This window comes from Cloeon dipterum, chromosome 4 (assembly GCF_949628265.1).
Source record: "Cloeon dipterum chromosome 4, ieCloDipt1.1, whole genome shotgun sequence".
In the NCBI taxonomy this organism is placed as follows: Eukaryota; Metazoa; Arthropoda; class Insecta; order Ephemeroptera; family Baetidae; genus Cloeon; species Cloeon dipterum.
This window is the reverse complement of record NC_088789.1, coordinates 1207026-1233564: the sequence shown is the minus strand read 5'-3', so window position 1 is coordinate 1233564 and position 26539 is coordinate 1207026. Positions and strand designations below refer to the sequence as shown.

Below are 26539 nucleotides of genomic sequence, written 5' to 3'. Positions count from 1 at the left end.
AAATCATCTCGTCCAAAAACTGTTAACAAAATCAAAGTTCCTCAAAATGAAATGAAACAAAACTTTCATTGAAAGTAAAAGTACGTCCATATAGAAACTAGAAAAAGAAACAAAAATGTGTGAATTAAATATAAAATTTTAGAAAAAAGAATAATCAAAATTGCGCTCTCGTACCTTAAAACGAATGCGCTCGCTTTCGCTTCTTCTGATCAGCAGAGAATAACACAATATCTATGGATGGAAATATAGATTAGAGGAAATGAGTGTAATTCTTGGCAATGCAAGAAAATTCGAGAGGGAAAAATTCTTATACGAATTGGAGGTAGCAGTAATGGAAGATGCCCGAGGAATTTCCCCTATTTCGAAAAAGCAGAATTTCTCCTCCATAACAAAGAATGGAATTTTGAGCTTGGGAATTTTTGTGAGGGAGCTGGATTAGTGGCGGGTAAAGGCGATTCTAAGAATTTCCTCTTTTTGCGTTTCTCCATACCGGCTAAACATATTTTCATATTCTGCTGTTCAGAAGGTGCCGAATCAGCCATTTTAAGGTACGACAGCGCCAAATTTTACATTATTTTTCTAATATTTATATGAAATTCGAAAATTTCATAGTTTCATTTTTTTCTTTCTAGTTCCTATAGATAAATTTTTACTTTGTTATGAAAATTTTGTTTATTTTCAGTTTGATGAACTTTAAGAATTATATTTTATTTACAGTTTCTGGACGAGTTGATTGCCAACCACAAAGCAGCAAATAATAATATATAAAATTCGCCCTGATGCAAAACGGTAAATTAATTTAATTTCATCCGCCTTTTTTAATAACGCTTTATAAACCAGGGAATGGAATACATTACCTGCCTGAATTCGACAATTCGGTGCCTCTTGGAGATAAAATTTCATATATTGAGGACTACAAAGATGAGATTCCTGCGCTCCTATTTGCGGCAAAAGTGGCCGATGAAGAAGTTTGCGGTCGCCTGAAGGATGACCTTGAGAAGGATGGCGTGGACATCGGCGCCATGGTTGACGAGAACGATGCCAATGTTTTCCACTACATCGCCAAGAACGACACACACGGGAAACAAATTCTAGCATTGTTTGAACCTTCGCAGTATCGTTCCAAAATCAATGAGGAAGACGGCAACAACGAAACTGCTATCACAATAGCTCTGCGCGCCGATAATTTCGATCTTGCAGTCACGTTGCATGATTTTCTTAATAAAAGTATGACGTGGTCGCCATCCCTTTTATACTACTGCCTTGTCAGATTCGATGTGTACCTGATGGCGTATGTATTAATGAAGGATCCAACGCTGATTGGTGTAGGTTACGGTAAACGAGGCAAAGACGAGATTTTGTCCGCGGCGGTGCAGTACAGAGACTTGGTCACGTGCAGGAGCATGATAGATTGTTTCTCCATTGAATATTTGAAGCAGGGCACTTACTGGTTGGAACATGGGTTTCTCTATGACGCCGCTTTCAACAAGAAGCACGGACAAGAAATCGCTCGTTTCCTGCTTAATAACTACGAGTTTGACCTTGAGGCTCATCCAGAGGAAGAAGAAGATGTATCTTATTCCCCCCTTGTAAACGCCTTGACGGAGGAACACGTCGGCGTGGCTGAGGAGCTATTTAATCACGGCGCCGATATTAAAGTGAAAATATACGGGGAAAATCTGCTTCAGTTCTGCGTTGAGGAAAATAAACTGGAGAGTGCGAGTTTCCTTCACAGGAAGGATGGTACTCTATTGAGAGAAAAAAACGGCGACGGCCAGTATTCGATTTTTCTCTCGATCTCTACATTGCCGGAGAGAGAACGTCTGATATTTGCAAAGTGGCTATTCGAGCAGGAACAAGACCAACAATTTTTGTCCGCTTTCCTTCATTTTATCGTGGCACGAACCAATGTCGCAGAAGAAATCATACGCCACTTAGGCCCCGCAATCAGCCCAATCGTGAATCTAGCGGACATGTCTGGTGAAAGTCCCCTCCACGCGGCTCTCAGCGAGGGAAAATTAGAAGTTGCGGAGGCGTTGATCGAGAACGGAGCCGACATGAACGTAAAATTGGATGGGAATAATTTGCTGCTCTTCTGTGTGGTGAAGAACAAACTGGAAAGCGCCCAATTTGTGCACGCCAAGGACGGAAGCCAGATCCATGGAATCGGGAAAAATGGCAAAACCGCCCGCGAGCATGTATCTCCAAACAGCGAAATTTACAAGTGGCTGCTGGAAGAAGGCGGCGTTAACCCTGAAGGAGAAGAAGAGCGTACCGAGGATGAGGAAAGTGTGAGAAAAAAGCGAAAGCTGAATTAACTCACAAGTTTTAACTTGCGTCGATATAGGAAACGTGTCTCAACTTTCGCCGTATCTATACATATATTTATACTATATATGCTTTTAGAAAAATATATAGGACGACGTTCATACGGAAATCAAATGTTTTATTAACCTATATTTAATTTCTTTCCCCTTTAAATGAGATTAATTGTGAAGTTTAGAAATAATTCAAGATGAGCAGAAACGTACCACAAAAATATGCATTTCGTTTATTTTTTTTTTCAAAGGAATAATATATTATGTATCATAATGATTTTAATCATGAATATACTGGCAGAAACCTTAGCTCCCAGCTTGTAAGTGTAGGATACAAGTGGGAATTATTTAAGAAAAAAGTATTATTACAAACATTGAGGATAAAAAAGGTTCTTTGTTTATTACTTAAAAAAACATCGCGATTGCGAACGTAAAGGGAAAAGTACCAAAGGCAGCGTTTAACTGTTTTGCACGTATTATTACTCGCAGAAATTGCTGGTTGTATTTATACGACAAAAATGGTAGTGAATTTTAGTTAAAATCCTACAAATTGGACTAGAACACGAACATCAGCCTCTATTATACGCAGACTCGCTTACACACCTGGAAAGAATTTCAGCCTGCGTATTGCCTAACAAGCTGGAATTAATGTGAAAGGCGACGCTCAAATTTCATATCTACTTCTTCATCCATAAAAATTCAAAGAAAATTATGAGCAAAAACACACTGGATTGTTATCAAAGTTTTTTGTATTAGATTCCGTCCTCTACAAGAGATATAGCGATAGAAACCTGGCATAGTAGAAATATTTTAATTAATATTTATTTTCACCTCAAATGGTATATTGATTTTGTGTAGTTTTTGCCTCCATATTTCAATTTTGCAACATATTTCGGCTGTTCTTGAATGTTCTAGACCCACCTGTATGTAACTATTATTCTTTCGAACGATTAGGAGAAAAATATAATTCAGGCTGAATAAAACTTAAGAATTGAAGAAGTCCAATTTATTTCCAAAAAAGAGGTGCGAAAATTGACATTGTTAGCTGTTTTTAGATTTAGATCATTCCAGCTTTTGCACCTTCCTCACGCTTTCCTGGTCCTCGGTACACACTCTTCTTCGGGGTTAACGCCGCCTTCTTCCAGCAGCCACATTACAATTTTCGGAGATGCATATACTGGCGGGCAAGCTGCACGGCGGTTTTGCCATATATCCCGATTCCATTAATCTGGCTTCTGTCCTTGGCGTGCACAAATTGGGCTCTCCAGTTGGTTCTGCATCACACACAGAAGAGCAGCAAATTATGCCCATCCAATTTTACGTTCATGTCGGCTCCGTTCTCGATCAACGCCTCCGCAACTTCTAGTTTTCCGCGACTTCTGAGAGCAACGTGGTGGGGAGTTCCACCACTTCCTGTTGGTTTGATTCACGATTGGGATAATTGCAGAGCCCAAGTGGCGGATGATTTCTTCTGCGACTTTGGTTTCGGTACGGAACACAATAAAATGAAGGAAAGGGGACAAAAATTGTTGGTCATCTTGTTCCTGCTCGAAGAGCCACTTTGCAAATTTCAGATGCCCCTCCTTGGCGGTGTAGAGATAAAGTGAAAAATCGAAAACTCGTCATCGTCGTTTTTTTCTCTCAAAAGAGTACCATCCTTCTTGTGAATGAAATTCACACTCTCCAGATTATTGTTCCGAACACAGTACTGAAGCCTATATGTATTTTTGCCTTTAATTTTCATTTTAATATCGTTGCCATGATTAATAACTCCTCAGCCACGCCTGTTAAGTGTTCCTCCGAAAAGGCTTGTGCGAGGGGAGGGTAACATTCATCTTGTTCATCAAAGTCAAACTGATCGTATAGTTATTGAGCAGGAAACGAGCGATTTCTGGTCCGTGCTTCTTGTTGAAAGCGGCGTCATAGGAAACCAAACAGTCCTTCCAGTAATTGCTCTGTTTCAAATATTCAATGGAGAAACAATCTATTATGCTCCTGCACGCGACTAAGTCTCTGTACTGCACCGCCGCACTAAAAATCTCGTGTTTGATCCGTTTTCCGTCACCTACACTGGTCAGCCTTGGATCCTTCATCATCACATACACGCCACCAGGCTTAAATCGAATTTGACGAAGCGCAGTAGTACAAAAGGGTCGGAAAATACCTCATAACTTGTTTCATAAACTCATCCAACTTGCACGCCAGCCGGAAATTATCGGCACGCAGAGCTGTTGTGATGGCAGTTTCGTTGTTGCCATCTTCTTCGTTGATTTTGGAACGATATGCTGTCATCGGTCAAATAATTTCTAGAATGTCTTCTCCGTGTGTGGCGTTCTTGGCGATGTAGTGTAAAACATTGGCGCCGTTCTCATCAACCATGGCGCCGATGTCGACGCCATCCTTCTCAAGGTCATCCTTCAGGCGACCGCAAACTTCTTCATCGGCCACTTCTGCCGCAAACATGAGAGCAGGAATTCCGCCTTTGTTCACCTCAATATATATTCAAGTTTATCTTCAAGAGGCGCTGAATTGTCGAATTTATTCTTGTTTATTCTTGCTCTAGTCATATACAATAAAATACAATAAGATACAATAAAATATCAGGTCATAGGTAGCAAGAAAAGGCAAACAGTACTAGCGAAAAATTGCTAAAACGATCCATCACTGGGGATATCACGCCGCACTGAGCCGCAAAATACATTTTTTATCACTGATCACGTTCACTGCACACTTGCCAGAGGTGCTTCTTGTAGAGGGAGGGAAATTCAGCAACGGTGCAGTCCTTGAGCTCAGGTGGTAGGTCGTTCCACGGTTGTACCACTCTAAAGGAAAATGCACGCTGGCCGAAAACACTGCGCGCTGGTGGTGGCTGCAGACGATAAGGTCGGTATAATGGGTTCCGTTCCCTGGTTTATAAAAAAGCGGTATTATAAAGTCGGGTAAATATAAATTAATTTCCCGTTTTCCATCTAAGTGAATTTTAGTTTATTCTTATTTGCTACTGGCTTTGTGGTTGGCATTCACCTCGTCCAGAAACTGTAAATAAAATTTAATTCTTTAAGTTCTTCAAACTGAAAATAAACAAAATTTTATAAGAAAGTAAAAATTTATCTAGGAACTAGAAATAGAAAACAATGAAACTATAATATTTACAAATTTCGATCATGTATATTTTAGAGAAAAGAATGTAAAATGTGGCGATCTCGTACCTTAAAACGGCCCCTTCTGAACAGCAGAATATATATGAAAATATGTTTAGCCGGTATGGAGAAACGCAAAAAGAGGAAATTCTTGGAATCGCCTTTACTCGCCACTAATCCAGCTCCCTCACAAAAATTCCCAAGCTCAAAATTCCATTCTTTGCAATGGAGGAGAAATTCTGCTTTTTCGAAATAGGGGAAATTCCTCGCGCATCTTCCATTATTGCTACCTCCAATTCGTATAAGAATTTTTCCCTCTCGAATTTTCTTGCATTGCCAAGAATTACACTCATTTCCTCTCTATACATGTCGTGAAGAAGCCAGCGCGCAGCCGTTTTAAGGTACGAGAGCGCAATATTAATTATTCTTTTTCTAAAATTATACATTTAATTCACAAATTTTGGTTTCATTCATTCTAAAAAATATACTTTCGATGCAAGACTAAGCAATGAAAATTTTGTCAAGTTTCAGTTTGAAGAACTTACAATTTAATTTTGTTTACAGTTTCTGGACGAAGTGATTGCCAACCACTAAGCTGCAAATATTAAAATAAAACTCGCTCAGATGCAAAACGGTAAATTAATTTAATTTCATCCGACTTTTTATAACGCTTTATAAACCAGGTAACGGGACCAATTCACGGCCTGAATTCGACAATTCAGCGTCTCTTGAAGATAAACTTGCATATATCAAGTTGAACAGAGGCGGAATTCCTGCTCTCCTGTTTGCGGCACAAGTGGCCGATGAAGAAGTTTGCGGTCGTCTGAAGAATGACCTTGAAGAGATGTACGGCGTCGACATCGGCACCATGGTTGATGAGAATGGTGCCAATGTATTCCACTACATTGCCAAGAACGCCACGCACGGAGAAGACATTCTAGCATTATTTGACCAATGGCAGTACCGTTCCAAAGTCAACGAGGAAGACGGCAACAACGAAACTGCCATCACAATAGCTCTGCGCGCCAATAATTTCCAACTGGCGTGCAAGTTGCATAAATATTTGAATACAAAAACGACGTGGACGCCATCCATTTTTTACTACTGCCTCGTCAGATACGATTTTAGCCTGATGGAGTATGTGTCGAAGAAGGATTCAACGCTGATTGGTGTAGGTGACGGAAAACGGAACAAAGACGAGATTTTGTCCGCGGCGGTGCAGTACAGAGACTTGGCCACGTGCAAGAGCATAATCGATTGTTTCTCTATCGGATATTTGAAGCAGGGCACTCACTGGAATGACCTTGGGTTTCTCTACGACGCCGTTTTCAACAAGAAGCACGGTCAAGAAATCACTCAATTCCTGCTCACTAACTACAAGTTTGACCTTGAACGAAAAGAAGAAATTAACGAACAACCAAATTTTTATTATCACCTTTTCTTCGCCTTAATGGAGGAACACGTCGGCGTGGCTGAGGAGCTATTAAATCATGGTGCGAGTATCAAAGGGAAATCGAAGGGGAAAAATCTGCTTCAATTCTGCGTGGAGGCAAATAAACTGGAGAGTGCGAGTTTCATTCACAGGGAGGATGGTACTCTATTGAGAGAAAAAAACGGTGACGGCCAGTTTTCGATTTTTCTCTCGATCTATACATTGCCGGAGAGAGAACGTCTGATATTTGCAAAGTGGCTATTCGAGCAGGAACAAGACCATCAATTTTTGTCCGCTTTCCTTCATTTTATCGTGGCACGAACCAATGCCGTAGAAGAAATCATACGCCACTTAGGCTCCGCAATCAGCCCAATGGTGAATCTAGCGGACATGTCTGGTAAAACTCCCCTCCACGTGGCTCTCAGCGAGGGAAAATTAGAAGTTGCGGAGGCGTTGATCGAGAACGGAGCCGACATGAACGTAAAATTGGATGGGAATAATTTACTAATCTTCTGTGTGATGCAGAACCAACTGGAAAGCGTCCAATTTGTGCACGCCAAGGACAGAAGCCAGATCCATGGAACCGGGAAAAATGGCAGAACCACCGTGCAGCTCGCCCGCGTGTTTGCATCTCCGAAAATTGAAATATGGCTGCTGAAAGAATTAAATTGCGTTAAACTTGAAAAAGAAGTGTATCGAGGACCAGGGAAGAGTGAGGAAGAAGCAAAAGCTAAATTGACCCACCAATTTTTAGCTTGTAAAAAATAGCAAATGTGTACTCCCAATTTTATCTTTCTCCATTTTCATAGATACCTGCTTGTAGAAAAAAATATAGACATTCGATTGAAAATCAATTGTTTTATTTGCCATATAGATTTAATTTTTACTCCTTCAAAATGGTTCGGTGTGAAGTGAAGCAATAATAATTCAAAATGAGCAGAAGCGTGGTGTCTCACAAAAATATGCATCTGCATTTTCCATTTTTGTTTGAAAGAATTGTTTTTTCATTTTATGATTTTCATCACGAACTTACTGGCAGAAAACCTATAGGTTTGCAAGTGTATAAGCAACTGCATTAAATAAAAAATTGCCAGTTAAAACTTATGCGACAAAAATTAGTGGTGAATTTTAGTTTGAATCCTATATAATTTTCTTACAAATTGGAACATCATGCAGCTTAACTACATTAGACTGGTCGAGAAGAATTTCTGCCTTTATGTCGCCTAAAAAGCTGGATTTGGTGGGAATGGTGACGCTCAATTTTTTTTATGACTATAAAAAATCTGGAAAATCATGCGCAATAAATAAAAAAATAAACACTGCATCGTTATCAAAGTGTTATTGATATTATGTTCCGTCCTTTACAAGAGATAACGATAGTAAAAACCCCAGAATGCATACATTAGAGCTGTATTTGATCGAGATAACGAAAGACATGCAGCCGAGAAATCAAAGCAGCAAAAAAGCTTATCGCGCATATTTAATTAACAAAAAGCCCCGATACTAAATCGATTTCCAAGTAAACGGACTCTGCTATTACTTTTCGGAAAACTTACTCTGAAAAAATAATCTATATTCAATTATCAAAAGGCGAGTGATTTTGCTGCCTATTTACAAAAAATCGCACGACCATACTACGCTCACTCGCCAAACCATCAGTTGCTAATACACATAAATTGTAAGTTTTGCACTTTTATTTTAATTTTTGCCACCCACACATGCTAACTTTGTATTTTTAATTGTTTCTTTATTACTTTGATGTTCCTAAATATTTTTTATGAAGCGTGAATTATTCTTTCGTCAAAAATGATTGTTTTGATATTTTCATGGACGCACAGGTGATGCTGCAGTCGGAACGTTTTCTAATATTTTACGTACACATAATTTAAAATTCCTGTAACAATATTATTTCGGAATTATAAGATCAAAAAATCTATTCTATTTGAGAGTTCTTTATTTTTTTATTGGAAATATAGATCCAAAAGATAATTATTTATTTTGGTAAATAATAAAATGGGGCATAACAAAGAGCTTTTTAATTAGTATAAAAGTTCTTAGGAGATTTAATTAAAGCATTGCAAACTTGATTTTACTTAAGTGATAAAAAATATAGTGAGATTAAATCATCGCATTAATTATAGGTTCATTATTTAGCCTTTAAACCTTAATCAAAAGGCGCAGATAATGAGAGATTACAGAAATAAAAATATTAGACTGCAGCAGTATTGGAGTTCATTTTAATTATCTGCGTTGAGTAAGGGATTAAAAGCTTAAATATTTTTCCAGATATGAACGAACACCTATTTTTCAAGTGGAGTAATTAAATTTTGTAATCGTATTTAGCAAAAAGTAAACCTTAAATTATGTCTAATATTCGCCATTCGTTTGCCACTTTTTAAAGGCTCTGATTTTTTATTCACTTAAACGCCGGGCTAATATCGCACACTTGAATAGTAAAAATACGGCCATAATATTTTAAAATCACAAAATCTATTTACAAGTTTTGTGTTTGCAGACTTGCCATCGACTTCAATGCACCTTGGAATTAAGGATCGCTATAAATAAGAGGCACTTCCATTTACCACTATAGGTATTCGCTCATAAGAGAATTTTGTGATTTTTTTAAGTTAAAGACCGTCTTTGACGAAGTTTCTGAGCACACCAATCGATTCTTGAGGGTCGAACTAGGTAAAATGGATATTTTTTCGACCAAAAAAGTCTGGCGCGACGTGCGATCTTTTTTCCCCTCCAATACACAATATGAATGCGAGAACTGCGCATGCGTGAGAGCTGGTTTGAGCACTTGCAGAAATGCAGAAAGACCGCTTGTACGAATAACTTCTTTGTCAGATTCAGCCAGCTCTGACGCAGGCGCACTTCTCGCATTCATATTGGTTTGGCGGGAAAAAAAAGTTTGCAGGTCGCGCTGCACTTTTTGGTCGCAAAAAATATCCATTTTAACTAATTCGACCCTCAAGAATCGATTGGTGTGCTCAGAAACTTCGTCAAAGACGGTCTTTAAAAAATATACATCTTGAAGCAAGCCCATTATGTTATTTTACTGATTATTAAAAGTAAATTTTATCCAAACCGCTGGAAACTAAAAAAATATTTTTTCAGAAAATTAAACTAAAACCCAAAATGGAACTGAATCCGCTGCACGTGGCCGCCAAGACCTCCGATGTGGAGCACTGCCGCCGGCTCGTTGAGGACGAGGGCGCCGACGCCGGCGCCGTGAGTGGCAATTTGGATGCGACGGCGATGCATTGCGCGGCGTTGAACACGCTGAATGGCAAGCAAGTCGTCGAATACCTCACTTCGCTCGGACTTAAAGCGGACCTGAAAGACTCAGAGGGCCAGGAAGCAATTCACTACGCAGTCAGGGCAAGGAATTTCGAGGTGGCCAAGAAACTGCTCGAAATCAAAAGCGGAGAAGGCACGGAGGAGGGGAAGAACAACCTCTTGCACTATTTCGTGAAAGAGAACAACTTTGAATTCGTCAAAATCGTCCACGAGAGCGAAAGGAAATTAATCAAGGAGAAAGGGGAGTGTGGAAAAACGGCCTTCCACCTGGCGGCCCAGCACGCAGACCTGGAGGTGTGCAGGTGGCTCGCAGGGAACGGTGTCAACATCAACGTCAGGGATGACGAGAAGTGCACCGCAATGCACTACGCAGCCCTCAGAGAGTCGGACCACAGGGAATTCGTGCGATGCTTCACGGGCCCTGGAACGGGCGCGCTCATGTACACGCTGTCCAAGGGGAAGATGAGTCCGCTTCACTACGCCTTCCAGCACGGCAGACGGGACATGGCCGAGGAGCTGATCGAGCGAGGCGCCGACCTGCGGGCGATGATCATCGACCTGACCAACGTGATGCACTTCTGCGTCAAAATCAACGACCTGGACGCCGTGAAGATGCTGCACGCCAAGGACGAGTTCCTCATCTTCGAGAAAGGAAAGCGAGGCAGGACCGTGATGCACCACGCGGCTATGCACGCCGACCTCCAGATGATCCAGTGGCTGGACAAAAATGACATCAGTCTCACCGACAGGGACGTATTCTCGTACAGGGCCAGCGTGCTGCACTTTGTGGCCTTCAACAGGCAGAGCAGACCAGAGTTGGAACAGATCGTCAAGTACTTCGTACAAGGTGGAGTGGACGTGAACGGCCTCACCGGTAACGGATGCACGCCCCTCCACTTTGCGATCAAAGAGAAAAACCCGGTGGTCGCCGAGGAGCTGGTCAAGCACGGTGCCGATTTGGAACTGGAGCTGAAAGACCTGAATTTCCTCCACTACTGCGCTCAGCAGGACTTCCTCTTTGGCGCCAAACTCGTGCACAAGAACAACCCCCGGCTGATCACCGGCAGTGACCCCACGGGCAGGACCGCCCTCCACATCGCGGCCGAATTTTCCGATCTGGAATTTTGCAAGTGGCTCGTGGCGGAGGACGCGGACCTCGTCAACGCCCTGACGAACAAGGGCAGCAACGCTCTGCACCTGGCGGCCAAAAACAGGAAACACGGAGGGGAGATCGTCCGCTTCCTGATTTCCTTGCACGTCCCGGTGAATGGAAGAAACAAATTCCAACTGGTGCCGCTGCACTTCGCCCTGCAGCACGGAAACACGGACGCTGCCCACGAGTTGGTCTCCCTCGGCGCTGACCTAACCACCAAGGTCGGAAACCTGCTTCACTTCTGCGCGTGGAAAAACAGTCTGGAAGGTGCGAAATTCGTCCACTCGAACAACCCAGCGCTGATTAAAGAACGAGGGGTAGGTGGTAAAAACGCCCTTCACATCGCAGCGGAATTCGCTAACGCAAAACTGTGCGAGTGGCTCGTCAGCCAGGGCGTCAACCCTCAGGAGCGAACCGGCAAGGGAGAAACAGCGCTTGATCTGGCTACAAAGAGGCGCGACAAGGACGTCAGGCACTACCTCGAATCGTTGGGTTTGAAGAAACGAGGAATTCTCACCCGGTTGATTTCCAAGAATGAACGTCATTACAGCCTTTGATATCATGATGTTCTTCTTATAGTTTTAATAAAGTCTGTTCTAAAAAATTAAAGTTATCTATTTTTACAAAGAAAAGTCCTGTCTATATAGTTTCTAGATTAATTAGTTTTTTTTTCTTTGGTGGTGAAGGTAAAATCAGGGAGTTTATAATCGTCAGTTCGATCTAAGCTACGCTCTGCTCAAGTTAAACAAAAGATTTTTATGTTTTATTTGTTCTATGGGCTATGCGATAGTAAAAATTATTCGTAATTGTGCCTTGAAGCTAAATTTATTTCTTATTCGTACATGTATCATCAGAATGTGAGAACGTTAAGTTTCCTAGCAAACGTTAATAATTGTGAAACATATGTATACGCTTATTCTGACACTATATTTCCGTTGAACGATCCGTTTCTTCTTAATTGTTGTAAATTCACAAAGTATTGATCTCTTCTAATTAAAAGTAAAAAAATGGTTGAAATTCATCTAAATGATTTAACATCACACCTCGAGCTGTCCGTTATCTAAAAATAACAGAAAATGGACAGTTAAAATTTAATTATAAAAGTCCCGGTAGAACCAAGGAATGAGATCGCTGACTTTTTCGCCATTTATTGTCACTGCATGCTGATCAACACCGTTTTTAAGAAACCAATTGTAAAATCGAGAATTTCCAAGCTCTGCTGCGATATGAAGCGAATTTTCATTGCGGATACCTCTCATGTGGATCAGATATCCAAAGTGTCTGTGCAACACTTTGGCGACGTCCAGAGCGTCGAGAATAATGCACTTGTGCACTAGATTAACTCCATTATAGTATACAGTCGGGTTGGCACCGAGTTCGCACAATTTCTCGACAGCGCCGATGTTTCTAGAGTGAACGGCCTCAATAAAAGGCGTAACACCCAGCCTATTTTTATAATCCGTATCTAATTGCTTGTTCAATACCAAATATTCGACAACTTCAGCGCCGTGTACTACATTCAAGGAAGCTGCGTGGAGTGCACTTGAATAGTTGATCGAGTTTAATGCGAAACTGTCGACTCCTTCCTCGATTAGCCAATCGCACATGTCCACGTCTGCAAAAGCAGCCGCGATATGGAAGATGGTATTTCCGTCCTGTAATTCTTGGTCAGTTAAACTGTCATCCATTTCATGCAAAAACCTAGCACTCTCCAACAAATTATTAGATACGCAGAAGATTAAAAGATTTTGTTCGCCAAATTTAACTTTTGAGTCAGCTCCAAGTTTGAACAGCTTCGCGCACACAACAAGGTTTGTGCAACTCAGGGCAGCCATCAGCGGCGTCCAACCTAGTCTGCATTTTTCGTTCACGTCGATTTTAATGGTTGAAACGATATATTCGACCAGGTTATCTCCGTAGTTTTCATTTTGGGAGACGTAGTGCAGCAAAGTTCTTCCTTTCTCATCAGCATCAGTGTTGACTTTCGCCACTTCGATTAGCCATTTAAAAACATCCAGATCCGCGTTCAGTGCTGCCCAATGAGCTATGGTGTTCCCCAAAAGCAACTCGTGAAAAAGTCTTTCGTCTTTTTTGTACAATAACTTGACGCTCAATAAATTGTTCTTAGTTACGCAGAAAAAGGCTAAATTTGCATCGCAATAATTGACTTTTAAATTTGCGTTGTTGTCGATCAACGCATCTGCAACCAATAAATTCTGAAAGGACAACGCCACGTGAATTGGAGTGAGATTATTTACGTCACTGGTCCGGGTCGAGTATACTAATTACGATTTCTCCCAATAAAAAAAAAAAAAAGTTCCACGAAACATGGCATCCTCCCGCATTTATTTCGTCTTCCAGAACGTCTAGATTCGGCAATTAGAAGAACAACCACTTTTGAATTTTATTGATCTGGATGGATATTAATATTAAAGTGTAGAATCAAATCCGTGCCTTTTAGAATTTTAATCATTGATCCCCCTAGTCATTTACATTAATAGTTTACATGTTATAATATTTTAGAATATTAATTGATATGTCCCAGCCCATCCAGAAGCAGTTTTCACGTAGTCTGGCACTAAAGAAAAGAGAATGAATAGTAGATTTCCGCTTGAATAATAAAGTAGTTATTATTTTGACGTCTGACACAAGTAAAACATTTAAGTGTTGCCGCCCGAAGTGAAAGAGGAGGCAACCCCCCTTAGTTCTTACGCTAACCACATGTTAGGGGAAGGTCACGCCTGAGGCAGGATCCACCCTCCACTTCCTCCCTGCCAGGCGACCGCACGATGCACGAGGGGTGGAGGCCAGCGAGGGTATAAAAGAGCCTGCAAGCTACTACTCCGGGCAGATGCGAGCTGCCACTTCCCTGGAGAAGAGCTCGCCGCCTACCTAGGGAGGAGACTCTCCTTAGAGAGGAGAGACTGCCCGACTGTTGACTCTGCCTTGAGAGGAGAGACTACCAGACCGCTCGATTGCTGTGCTTTCGACTTGGCCCAGGACGCTTCTTCTCTGAGAGCCCGACCGAGCAACGATCTCATCTACGCCTAGGTACGGCTGGCGAAAGGAGTCGAGCTCACTCGTATTCAACCTTCTGCTCTTCCACACAGGAGATCTCGGAGAACAGACTTCCTTCGGTGTAGCCCCCTGCAGCCGGAGTGACCTGTAAGGCGATCGACTGTGGCAGGCAGCCCTAGGAAGAAACTAGCTTCGAGTGAGGAGGGAACACACCTACGTCAGTCCTTACCTGTGAGTGTTAACCTCCCCGGCAATTTAGAACGGCCTGATCACCCGCGTCTATTTGTTCGCAGGAGTGCTCGAGGACCGACCCTTGACGTAGCCTACGACCTGGAAAGCAGAGAGAAAAAACCTGAGCACTACTCTCAGGTAGGAATCTTTATTCAGGACCAGCCCGGTACCCGGCTGGTCTTAAATAGACGCTCGACCTGAAGAAGTCTTAACTCCGCTCACCTCCGTTAATTTACTGTTGCAGAAGCACGCACGCGGCCATGCAGCAGGACACCGCCTTTCCCACCTGAGGACCACGACAGGAGCAGAGAACATCGTTGCTGACGCGTGAACCCAAACTCCGACGCAACTCACTATCCTTGTCTGAATAAATAAAGGTGCCAGACGGCTCATAGCGGATTTTTGGCTTTTTAGTACGGCTCTTTGGCCGATTCCCTATCTCTCCAAACCGACGAGTTTGCCCATTTGAGGCCAACGAATTGATGACCACCACTGCCAGAGTAGTTTTTCCTACATAGAGTATAGGATTCTTCAGAGTTGCCTCCCTCCGCGTCCGTTTTTCCAGCGAGCGGCGCGATCGGCATGAGGGCCAGGAGCATCACTTTGGTCCACGTGCAGTCCTCTGCTGATAAAAAATTCAACCAGAACCTCTCCGTAAGCATCATTGTAGCCAACGAAGTGTAAGGCTGTTCTATTCGTCCCAGCACTCACGCAGTGAACGTTGATGCCCACTTCATCAATCAGCCACTCGCACATCTGCTGATCAGCCATCATCGCTGCTACGTGGAGACTGTTTTTCCCCTCTAAGTTGGGCACGACGACAAGTTGTGGGTATAAATCGTGAACCCTTTTGGCGGCTTCCAAGTTGCTCTGCGCTACACAGTAGTGCAACAGATTGAAGTTAGGATCGATCAGCCTGCAGAGCTCCTTGGCAACCGCGAAAGCTTCTTCTCTGATGGCGTAGTCCAGGGGCTGCTCTCCTTCTGAGTCGAATTGAATCTTGCCACAGCCAAGAGACGCGAAATATTTGACCAGCTCAATTCCGTGATTCTTATTCACGGCTGCGAAGTGCATCACTGAGACGCCGTATTCTTTGGTTTTTTCTTTCAAATCAGCACCGTCTTCCATTAATTTTTTGCACACTTTCAGGTCATAATTCAAGGCCGCTTCCATTAGTTTAGTCGCGCCTGTCACCAGCTTGTGCGTTTTGAACAACATTAACCGTTTTTTGGGTCTTCCCTCCATATCCTTGAAAGAGAATCATTCGGTCAACTATAGAATTATTTCTGAATACACTTACTTTTGAATTGTTCTCTCCCTGTTTTTAATTGAATATTTGCTGTAGATATTCAAATCATATATTTTTCTCTATTTGGTGCTGAAACTTTTTTAACAAAAGTTAATATAGTAAAATAAAATTTGACACAATTTATTTCTAATTTTACTAATTTATCAACCGTAAAGCTATTTTATTTCGTATACGATCCAAATCATTTGTGGTGTCCTATATTGATATTGAATCAATTAAAAAGTTAATAATGAAACAATCTAATAAAAAGGGGTCTTTTGAACCAACATTTAACATTTTCATGTATCTTTGAAATTAAAAGTGTCAAAATATCTGTGCACTGAACTGATGATGGGTTATGTTACAGATCGAGCTAAGAAAGTTTTGTTTAAAAGGAAAAAATAAATATCACCTACGCTCGTCGTACTGTGTGTATAGCGGCTGTGTCGGCCTCACAAGCTGATCACTCATCACATATTCCGTTGCGGAGAATTCAGAAAAGAGGGGGAAAATCTTGTCATCTCCGCAATTCTCCTTCACAAAAAAATTCACGTGAAGCTAAAAATGCATTCCATTGTGATGATATGCTTCTTCAAACATAAAAATTCGAGAAGGAAAAATTGAGATGATTATTTACAGCCATTATTCGTCAAAAAAAATTTTATTCACAACACCAGTGGAAAAACGGGGCTTCTGCATTAAGCTCAAACCAGGTAATAAATGGGCATGAAATGAAATAGCTGAGGAAAAAAATTAAAATTTATTTAAATCAAAAGTTAAAAGTAAATGAGGAATATTTTGAAATATAAAAAAGGCAGCAAAAAGTGCTACAAACCTAAAAAGAAGGCAGGAGGTTTCATGGTGTCATCCCTTGCGATCCACAGACGCCCTCGTCAACGGCTCAGCGCGTTAACCGACCGAGCTGTCTGGCTCCCCAATACAGAGCGATATATTGAAGCTTTATGAGCATACTCAACCAAGATCTACCACCATATTATCTCCCTTCTCAGAGCGCGCAACACATAGAAGTCAAGAGGAGAGGAAATGTTTTTAAATTTCCCGCGGACCTTCAATGGTGGAAAGATCAAATGATATTCCCTGCAGCTCCTTCCCCACAATTCGGCAGACTTCGGTCCCAACTTTGTCTGCAGCCACACGCATGTTTCCTGGCCACCCTCTTTTGCATTCCATTTGCATTGCAAAAATCGTTGCAAGTGAAGCCAAACTTCTCTAAAGTCAACTGTCAAAGTAAGTGCTTAATCTAAATACGTCATTTAAGCGGTTAGAGGGGCTTAAAACCACAAAAAATCGATTCGGAACATTGAAGCGTGTCATCGATGCTTGACGCGCCATTTTGGCGTCATCCTCTATAACGGCCGCTTCTCGCATCTCTGTCACCTTCATGTCGAACTTTTTATTTTATCTCAACTTAAACCAGATGATAGGACTATTGTTTGAACACAATTTTCTCGTTATACACGCACCTCATTAAATAACAGAGGTGTTTATGACTATTCAAGCAATAAAATATTAACTTTGAAACTTTTGCGCTTGATATAATATATGTATGTAGTGAGTTTTATAGAAACGCGGCCGTGTGTAGATCTCAAACACTTTATATAATATGTTCAACCCATTTTAACAAAGGAAATTACCGCTGCCTCCTAGCTCTATTATTAATTCCGATTTTGCCTTTAATTGCAGAAAGTGGTCTTATCATGGTGGACAAGCGGCTAGAAATGACCTTCAATCGCCTGGCTACTTTCCGAAGGAGCGACGAATGCATGGCGCAGAGTCCTCTGCCAACAGCAGGCGAAACTACAGCAGTGTGCGTTTCTGGTAAGTTTAACACATCGAATGCTAGGGGGTTGGGGAGGAGGTGCCCTGCTCCCGTGCCTTGCTCTGCGCACGCGGGGGGTGGCTGGGGAGAGTCTAAATGACTAGAGATTAGAGGACCAACGCGTATAAGCGGCTCTATGTCGGAATTACTGTAACCACCCCTGCCTAAAATTGGTGTCAAACGAAAGTGCAAAAGTTTAACTATAACAAAAGTCGAAACCATGACCGCGGAAAATCAAGCAACCGATAAATTCACGTTTAAAAAATGCCCCATTAAGCCTTGGAAGAATGTTATAGCTTTGTATGCTGGTGGCATTAGAGACATATCTACTCGTGTGTACCCAACAAGAGCAGTGAAGCATACGCCTCATGGATATATGCGTGCCTCCTCTCCTCACATGGCCAATGAGATGGCGTGATAGAGTCACGTGACTGCTCTTCACGTGTGCGTCACTACTCTTGCGGCTCGGTATGCGCATTTGTCACAACTGTCGACCAGTATACAAGATTTAGCCTTCTTTCAAGTCAAAAAGGGGTCACTTTTGGTTAGAAATGGGATTTCGTGCAGCGTAATTCGTTTGTAGGAACGAAAAACCTTTGGTTTTAAGGAAAATTTGAAAAGCTGTGCGTCGTGCACTTGGGAGAGGCGGGCGTCACGTGCCAGTCGGTGATTTCAAACATATATTTTGGGACTCCAAATCCACAAAGCTAAACAGCGCTCGTTTGATGATTTAGGAATAATAAAAAAGAACCAATTTGTTCCATAAAAAAAACCGGTTCGAATCTTGGGTAGCGACTGCGTGCCGGGCCTTGGGTATTCAAGCGCGTGTTGAAGATATCAGGCTGATGATTGTCATGTGACAATAAGATTTACACGAATGTCATTAATTCTGTTTACAGATCGTCACCTCGAAATCACACTTGGTGTTGATGACATTTTATCAGCTCCCGCCGCCATCCTCTCAACGAAGAGACCGGAAACAATCAAAATCCAAGTGGCTGGTGCTGTGAGCGCGGAGCTCAAAGAGTGGCTCAATCAAATACTCCAACCTCACGTCCTCGGTGAACTGACTTCACTTGACGTAGTCCTCGAGTACGAGAGAGAAAATCACGACGTGTTTGAGGCCCTGAGTGACTTCGCAAAAAGTGCAAGTGCGTATGGACGGCAGCTAGTGCACTTGACCATGCACGTAGAGGCTGGTCTCGCAGACTTTATGAGGGCATTTCGCGACCGTCAGAGCAACATGGGTTGCGTCAAGATGTGTGACCGTAGTGGTGCACTACTCAAGCTACTAGATCCTAGCCTCCACCAGCTCCTGTGCCTCTACAACCGTCAGAGCGAAGTCAACGACACGTTCACGGATGCAGAAGGAGAAGAGGAGGCTGAACTTGATGATTTTGACGAGGACTCGTTCGAAATTGTCGATGGCCACTTGGAGCGCTACCGTTTCGATAGCAACATGTCCGACGATGACGAGGAACCCTCATACGACTTCTATCAAGTTTCATACTGGGAAGAAATGCAAGATAGTTTTCACTCGTTATATTCGTTGATAGCGAATGAAGTCCTTGACCTGTACAACCATAATATGCATTTTTTCATTGGATGGCGTATGCTCGGTTCCGTGTGCAAATATGTTGTATAAAGGCGCTCGCAAAATTCTCCTTTGTTTCAAATGTACTTAAAATAGATCGAAAGATGTGATTAATATAATACAAATGTATTGTAAGATATGAGAGATGTATATGTGAATCCACTATGCAGTCAAACTTCATTATCTAGTGCTCAAAGACACAACCAAGCCATTGGCTTTCAAAAATGTGTTAAGAGAGGCACCTGGACATGATGCCTCGCTCTTGTAAATAATTTTCTCGCGATCAATCATTAAATTTAGTTTTAATACCCAAAAATCATGGCTTTTTGTGTATGATTTCCAAAAAAAGAATCACCGTAACACACAAGAAATATAAATAACACCAACAAGTTTGAGCTAATTAAAAATGAAGAGTGAATCAATTTTTTATTGACACCTTGCTATTAAATGATCTGCTTAGGTAAATAGATCGTTTCGCCATCCTCCTGATGTCCTGATAGCATGATATGTTTGAAAACTTATTTCAAAACTTAATTGTAAGGAATTCATAAACATCATATTTCCAAGATTATTTATTTTATGTATTTTTTTTGTGGATTTAGGGTTAAATGCAAAAATTATTTGTAATTTTAATTGGAAGTAAAGTTTATTTCTTATTCGTTCATAGCTTGATCCCTTGCCGTAAACCGTTAAAAGACACATACGTCCTTTATTCATTTATCATTCTGAGAGAAAACATTTCTGTTTTTCATTTTACATGTTGCAAATCCACAATATGATGATCGCACTTAAATGTTAAAAATGGTCGAAATTATGATTCGACCTTACACTTCGAGCAGTCCGTTTTCTAAAAACACAGAAATGGACAGTTAAAATGCATTGTATTGGAATACAACTATAATTTCTGAAAATCCTGAGAGAACCAAGGAACGAGATCGCTAACTTTTTCACCATTTATTGTCACTGCATGCTGATCAACACCATTTTGATGAAACCAATTATAAAATCGAAAATTTCCAAGCTCTGCTGCGATGTGAAGTGAATTTTTTTTAAGGAATCCTCTCTTGTGGATCAGACGTGGATTGAATCTGTGCAACAACTTGGCAACGTCCAGATCGTCGAGAATAACGCACCTGTGCACTAGATTTTCTCCATTATAGTGCACAGTCAGGTTGGCACCGAGTTCGCATAATTTCTTTACAGCGCCGATGTTTCGAGCTTGAACGGCCAATATAATTGGCGTTGTTCCAAGAAGTGACTTTAGATTCTTGTCCATATTTAAGGTAGAAACAAAGAAGTTGATGATTTCTGTTCCATGGTTTAAATTCAAGGTTGCTAAATGAAGAGCACTCGATTTGTCGATTTTGCTCAACTCCATGGGGTCAACATTTTCTTCGATGAGCCATCTGCAAAAGTCCAGGTCTGTAAAGTAAGCTGCGTACTGGAGGATGGTTTTTCCGTCGTCGAGTTCTACTTCAATTAAATTTTTGTCTTTTCTGAGCACGAACTGAGCGGCTTTTAACAAATTGGATCTTACGCATATTACCAAAATATTTTCATTGCCAACTTTCACTTTCAAAGCTGATTCGTATTTGCAGAGTTCTTCGGCGGTTTCAAAGTTGTTATTTTGAAGAGCAGCGACCAGAGGAGTGAAGCCGTTTTTGCATTTTTTATTCACGTCTAGTTTAAAATTAGAAATGACATATTCGGCGATAAATTTACCGTGTGCCTCGTTCATTGCTGCGAAGTGCAATACAGAACCACCAGCCGTTTTACACAAAACACGTGGATTCACGTTTGCCTGCTCAACGAGCCATTTAAAAGTTGTTAAATCTCCATTCATGGCTGCTACGAGAGCAGCAGAAGGCTCCTTGAAAAGAGATTTATCCATTTTGTGCAAAAATTGCACGCTCTTCAATTTGTTCGCCTTCAAGCAAGAAACCAGGAGGCTGTCACCGTTCAGGGTTCCACGCAGGTCCGCTCCGTATTTGCACAATTCGTCAGCAGCGTCGATGTTTCCGGTTGCCAAAGCAGAAAAAATGGGAACATTTCCGAACTGGTTGAGGTCAGAGTTGATGTTACTGATGCAAAACTGGACGACTCTCCCGCCATGCTTCTCGTTGAATGTCGCGAGAGCAAGGGAATTGTAGCCTCGCCACGGTCTCGTGGTGCAGACGCGCTCCTCGTGGAGCCACACGCACATCCGCTCGTCCGCAGTCATCACCGCTTTGTGGAAGACGTTGCGTCCGATGGCGTCATCCTCGTTAAACAGCTCTGGATCAATTTTGTGCAGCAACTTGGCGCTCAACAGACAATTGTTGGCTATGCAAAAGTGCATCAGATTTTGGCCCATATACTCGACTCTTAGATTTGCATTGAAGTCGACCAGCGACTCGACAGCCTCGAGATTTTGGGTCACGAGGGCGCATTGAATCGGTGTTAAACCATCGTCGTTCGCATAGTTGACGTGCAATCCCTTGTATATGAAAAAAGGGACGAGGTCCTCGGCGTACGCGTGGTTGAAGCAAACGTAGTGCAATGCTGTGCTTTTCGCCGTTTCGCTCAGGGAATAGACGTCAACGCCCGCTTCGTCGATCAGCCACTCGCACAAGGACTGGTCCGCGTACGACGCTGCCACGTGGAGGACGTTCGTTCCGTCGGGGCCGGGTTCTTTGATCAATTCTCTGTCGTGTTCGTGCACCTCTTTGGCCGAGACCAATTTGTTTTTGTAGACGCAGTAATGCAGCAGATTGTTGCGGGAGAATTGCAGTTTGATTAACTCCTTGGCAACCTCGAACAACTCTTCCCTGAGGGCGTAGTCGATTGGTGACTCCCTTTCCAAGTCCAATTCTTCCATGTTGAGCCCGCGGGAAGCGAAATATTTGACGACTTCTTTCCCGTACTTTCGGTTGACGGCTGCAAAGTGCATCACGGAGCAACGGTACGATTTGGTCTTTTCGTTTAAGTCAGCACTCTCTTTTAATAGCTTTTTGCACGCCTCCACGTCACCGAACAAAGCCGCTTCCATCAACGCAGACGCGTCTCCGGTCAGTAGCTTGTGAGTCTTAAACAGCCGCAGCTTCTTTAGAGGACTGCACATACTTACTTTCTGAAATATATGAAAAGAAAAATTAATAGAATGAACCCATTGATTATTGATTTATGAAAAAGCTTACTTTTTCGTGCCTTGTGCTCGCTTCTTTTTATATTTACTGCTAGTTTTCAGGGAAACCGATGCCTAAATCTGTGAAGTTTAATTTTTCAATCAGCTCTCACGTTCGGCCGGTATTATGGCATAAAAAATAAAATTATTCTAGCTATATACCTGCTTATTGGTGACTGTTTTATATCATTAGAGTGTCAAGCGTGTTGTGATCTGAAGTGTTTTGGGTCATTAGAATTCTACCCCTATCACCGCTTCAAAACCACCACATCTACCGCTTTTACCCCTTCAAATCTTCCATCGTTAGTTGTTACCTTTGGAATTTTTAACTCTCAAGAAAAGTAAGTATTTCTTAAATATATTTCAACTATCTGGAAAGTACGCTCATGGTGAAGATAATAATAAAAATATTTTGTAATATAATAAATGTCAAAAATGCCTGAAATGCAAAAAGAAGCGAGTGTTAAATTTTTCTTGATTTTTAAATGTGCGATTTTTTATTGCTATTATTAATAAAAACGCAGTGATATAGGAAGATCGTATTTTTTATTTAAAACTATAATTTTCTTTCCTAATTCATATTTATTGTTTTAGCATGTAGCTTAAAATATTTGCTTTTGTTCGTATCGTTAAAATATTGCCATATCCACACATACAAACGAATTATTGGAGAAAGGAAGAACAATTATAAAATATAATGCAAAGAGGAACTTCCTTTAGTAAGGAGAAAAATGAGTCACGCGAAGAGGCCTCTTTGTCTCGCAAGTTAGCTTTGCATCAAACAAGGCATTCATGGCATATCGATATCTATATTTGCTATTAAGTAAAATCCTGCCTGTCGAGACATGGGGTGGAGGGGTGAACCTTAACCGAGCTAGTCTGGCCCCCAATGCCATGGGGCGGATCACGGCAACGCAACCTTGAGAAAAAATGGCAACGCTGGGCAAAAGGCAAGCACTGTACAGTGTTTCAAGGTCGAGCTTAAGAAACGCCAGAAACGGTGCGGCGATCCGCCCCCATGGGTAGATCTTGGTTGAGAACGAGTATATCAATATAATATATGCAATTCCCGCGGGGAGCCAGACAGCTCAGTTGGTTAACGCACTGAGGCGTTGACGAGAGCGTCTGTGGATCGCAAGGAATGACCACATGAAACCTCCTGCCTTCTTTTTAGTTATTTTGTACTTTTTGCTGCCTTTTTATATTGCAAAATATCCCTTATTTACTTCACTTCATTTTTAAATTTTGAATAAGATAATTTTTTATTATTTTCCTCAGCGATTTCATTACATGCCCATTTGTTACCTGGTTTGAGCTTAATGCAGAAACCAAGCTTTTTCACTGGTGATGTAAATAAAATTATTTTTACGAAGAATGGCTGTAAATAATCATTTCAAAATCAAATAAATCCTTTTTAAAATCGTTTGAAGTTGTTATGATCCGAATTTTAAATTATAATCTAAATAGAATCAGAATGCGAAACATTCTTATTACAACCATTGTAAAATCAACTGCATATACCACTGATATTTTCTAAAATGGATAAGTTTGAATAATTAGACAAAGTTTGCATATTTTGATACATTCTTTTCTTTATTTCCGAAATATTCAGCCATACATTTGTTTTTAGTTATTTCAGAAATTGGCTGCTCCTAATTACGAAAGCTGAACAAACCTGTTGTTTTCTATTTTAAAGTAATATAGCTTTAGGACATTTCGAATTCGGAGAGAGTTGAAATCTTCTTCCATACGTTATGATATTTCAAGCAAGTGTTCCAAAATAAAAAATAGGATGAAACAGGATATGTTGCTTTAGTTGATGTTGCGCTTTCTTTGAACAAAAATCTTACTTCAAATTACTGCGTAGTTTGGGTATATTTTTGAGGTACTTCAGAAGGTGCAGGTTGAACCAAGGAACAAGGTCGGTGGCTGATTTTCCCTTTTTTGTCTTTGCCTTCACGTTGACGCCTTCCTCGTCGAGCCACTTGCAAAATCGATCATTTCCCAACTCTGAAGCAACGTGAAGCGCGTTCTTCCCATCAGCTCCGAATTTTTCGTTGATCAGATTGAAATTGTGTTTGTGCAACACCTTGGCGACTTCTAGCGAGTCAACAACGATACTCATGTGTAGTAGATTGACTCCATTATATTCCACAGTCAAGTCGGCATCGAAGTTGCACAACTGCTCGACGGCTTGGACATTTCCTGCTTTGACAGCAAGGAGAACTGGTGTTTCTCCGAAAAGATTTTTCAGACTGACATCCAGACGGTGAAAATCTTGGAGATAGACGATGACTTCCCCTCCATACTGCAAGTTCAAAGCTGCAAAATGAAGGGCATTCGATTTGTCGAATTGGTTCAGTCCTTTAGCGTTAACATGCTTTCCTTTGATAAGCCAGATACAGGCGGAAGATTTTGCGAAATTAGCTGCAACGTGTAAAATGCTGATTCCGTGTTTTTGTTCTTGGTGTATAAGAGTTGGATCTTGATTATGCAAATACCTGACAGGCTCTAAATAATTATGTCTTACACACGCGAACAAATGGTTCTCTTCACAAGTTTGGGTCAAGATCTTTTTGGAAAGAGCTCCGTGTTTGAACAACTCTTCCGCAATGTTGGTGTGTTTGCGATCCAGAGCAACCATCAGCGGTGTCCAACCTCTCTTGCAGATTACGTTCACCTCGATTCCCATCTTTGAAATAATATAACCGATGAGAGATTTTCCGAATTTCTCATTCTCTGCGGCGTGGTGCAGAACAGTTTGTCCCTTTTCATCAGCCTTTGCAGTGTTGACTTTTGCCTCTTCAACTAGCCACTGAAAAACCTCGAGATTCACGCGTCTTGATGCCCAGTGAGCAATGGTTATCCCGCCGTGAAACGTCTCTTTGAACATATGTGGTTGTTTCTTGTAAAACAACTTGACGACCGGTAAACTGTTGGAATCCATGCAAAGAAATGCCAAATTCCGACCGTTATACCTGTATTTCAGATCTGCATTGCAGTCAATTAAAGCATTGATAACATCGACATTTTTCTCGACGATGGCTTGGTGAATTGGCCTGCTCAAGTCATCTCCAGCATCATCTACATTCAACCCTTTCTCGATGAAAAACTTAACGAGATCATCCCCGAATTCGAGGTTGAAGCAGACATAGTACATAACATTAACTTTCAAATGAACATTTAGAGAACTAAAGTCAACGCCCAAATCGTCAATGAGCCATTCGCACATTTGTTGATCAGCATACTCTGCTGCCAAGTGGATTGTTTGACCTCCATCAGATGTTAGCTCGTTGACCAGTTTCTTGTATCGATTGTGCACCTTTTTGGCGGCGTCCAAATTGTTTCGCATTATACAATAGTGCAATAGATTATTTTTGGGAGGCGAATGCATCAGAAGGTAGATTTCTTTGGCGACCGTGAAAGCTTCTTCTCTGATGGCGTAGTCCAGGGCCACTTCTCCTTGACAATCTTCTTGATTTAAGTTGCAGCCAAGAGACGCGAAATACTTAATAATCTCGATTCCGTGCTTCTTATTCGCGGCTGCGAAGTGTATCACGGAGGCGCGGTATTTTTTGGTTAACTCTCCAATATCGGCATCGGCGCCCTTTTCGACTTGGATCTTGACCATCTCCAAGTTACCGTATAAGGCTACTTTCATCAGCGGTGTAGCTCCCACCTTGAGCTTATGATTTTTTAGCTGATTTTCAGGATCCATTTTCTGCAAGAAAGGATTAATTTGTTTAATATTTAATACATTGTCTGGTCCTTGAAAACGTACGATTTTGTGTGTTTAGTAAAGCTGTTCACACGAGTTCTTCCTTTAAGTATAAAGGGAGAAACTGCAATTTCTTGGAACTGACCTGAAAACTAAAATAAAATCTGATTATAGGTTCGTACTTCTTTTTTCCTTTTACATTAATGAACTTAATATATATATATTGAAATAGTAGTAAGTGCTGAAAAATCTTAACAATGTTGCTGGGTACACGAAGAATACAAATTCCGTAAATTTAACTTGAAGGCTAGGGAGTTAAAAAATAATATTTTTATCTGTAT

General features: G+C 41.4%; 5 protein-coding genes and 1 long non-coding RNA gene across 6 annotated transcripts; 4 read left to right on the top strand and 2 right to left on the bottom strand.

The window, feature by feature from the left end:
* The first annotated feature begins 779 nt into the window (after window positions 1-779).
* On the top strand, window positions 780-7658 carry LOC135942293 (uncharacterized). The gene is made up of 6 exons (XM_065488324.1): window positions 780-789; window positions 841-1743; window positions 1918-2289; window positions 6142-6951; window positions 7246-7370; window positions 7416-7658. The coding sequence occupies exons 1-6, from the start codon at window positions 780-782 to the stop codon at window positions 7656-7658; spliced, it is 2463 nt and encodes an 820-aa protein (XP_065344396.1).
* A 2373-nt stretch (window positions 7659-10031) lies between these two features.
* LOC135942292 (putative ankyrin repeat protein RF_0381) lies at window positions 10032-11903 on the top strand. The gene has a single exon (XM_065488322.1). It carries the CDS (start codon window positions 10032-10034, stop codon window positions 11901-11903), a length of 1872 nt encoding a protein of 623 aa, XP_065344394.1.
* Window positions 11904-14175: 2272 nt separating this feature from the next.
* LOC135942793 (uncharacterized) lies at window positions 14176-14992 on the top strand. Its single transcript, XR_010575129.1, has 4 exons — window positions 14176-14397; window positions 14457-14595; window positions 14658-14733; window positions 14840-14992. It is a non-coding gene; the product is annotated as an uncharacterized LOC135942793 (long non-coding RNA).
* Window positions 14993-17604: 2612 nt separating this feature from the next.
* Window positions 17605-19593, top strand: LOC135944119 (uncharacterized). Its single transcript, XM_065490862.1, has 2 exons — window positions 17605-17722; window positions 18623-19593. The coding sequence occupies exons 1-2, from the start codon at window positions 17623-17625 to the stop codon at window positions 19366-19368; spliced, it is 846 nt and encodes a 281-aa protein (XP_065346934.1). The 5' UTR covers window positions 17605-17622; the 3' UTR covers window positions 19369-19593.
* A 548-nt stretch (window positions 19594-20141) lies between these two features.
* On the bottom strand, window positions 20142-22417 carry LOC135942289 (putative ankyrin repeat protein RF_0381). The gene is made up of 2 exons (XM_065488317.1): window positions 20395-22417; window positions 20142-20164 (listed from the first exon to the last, which is right to left on the bottom strand). The coding sequence occupies exons 1-2, from the start codon at window positions 22415-22417 to the stop codon at window positions 20142-20144; spliced, it is 2046 nt and encodes a 681-aa protein (XP_065344389.1).
* A 1909-nt stretch (window positions 22418-24326) lies between these two features.
* Window positions 24327-26198, bottom strand: LOC135942288 (putative ankyrin repeat protein RF_0381). Its single transcript, XM_065488316.1, has one exon. It carries the CDS (start codon window positions 26196-26198, stop codon window positions 24327-24329), a length of 1872 nt encoding a protein of 623 aa, XP_065344388.1.
* Between the last annotated feature and the right edge of the window lie 341 nt (window positions 26199-26539).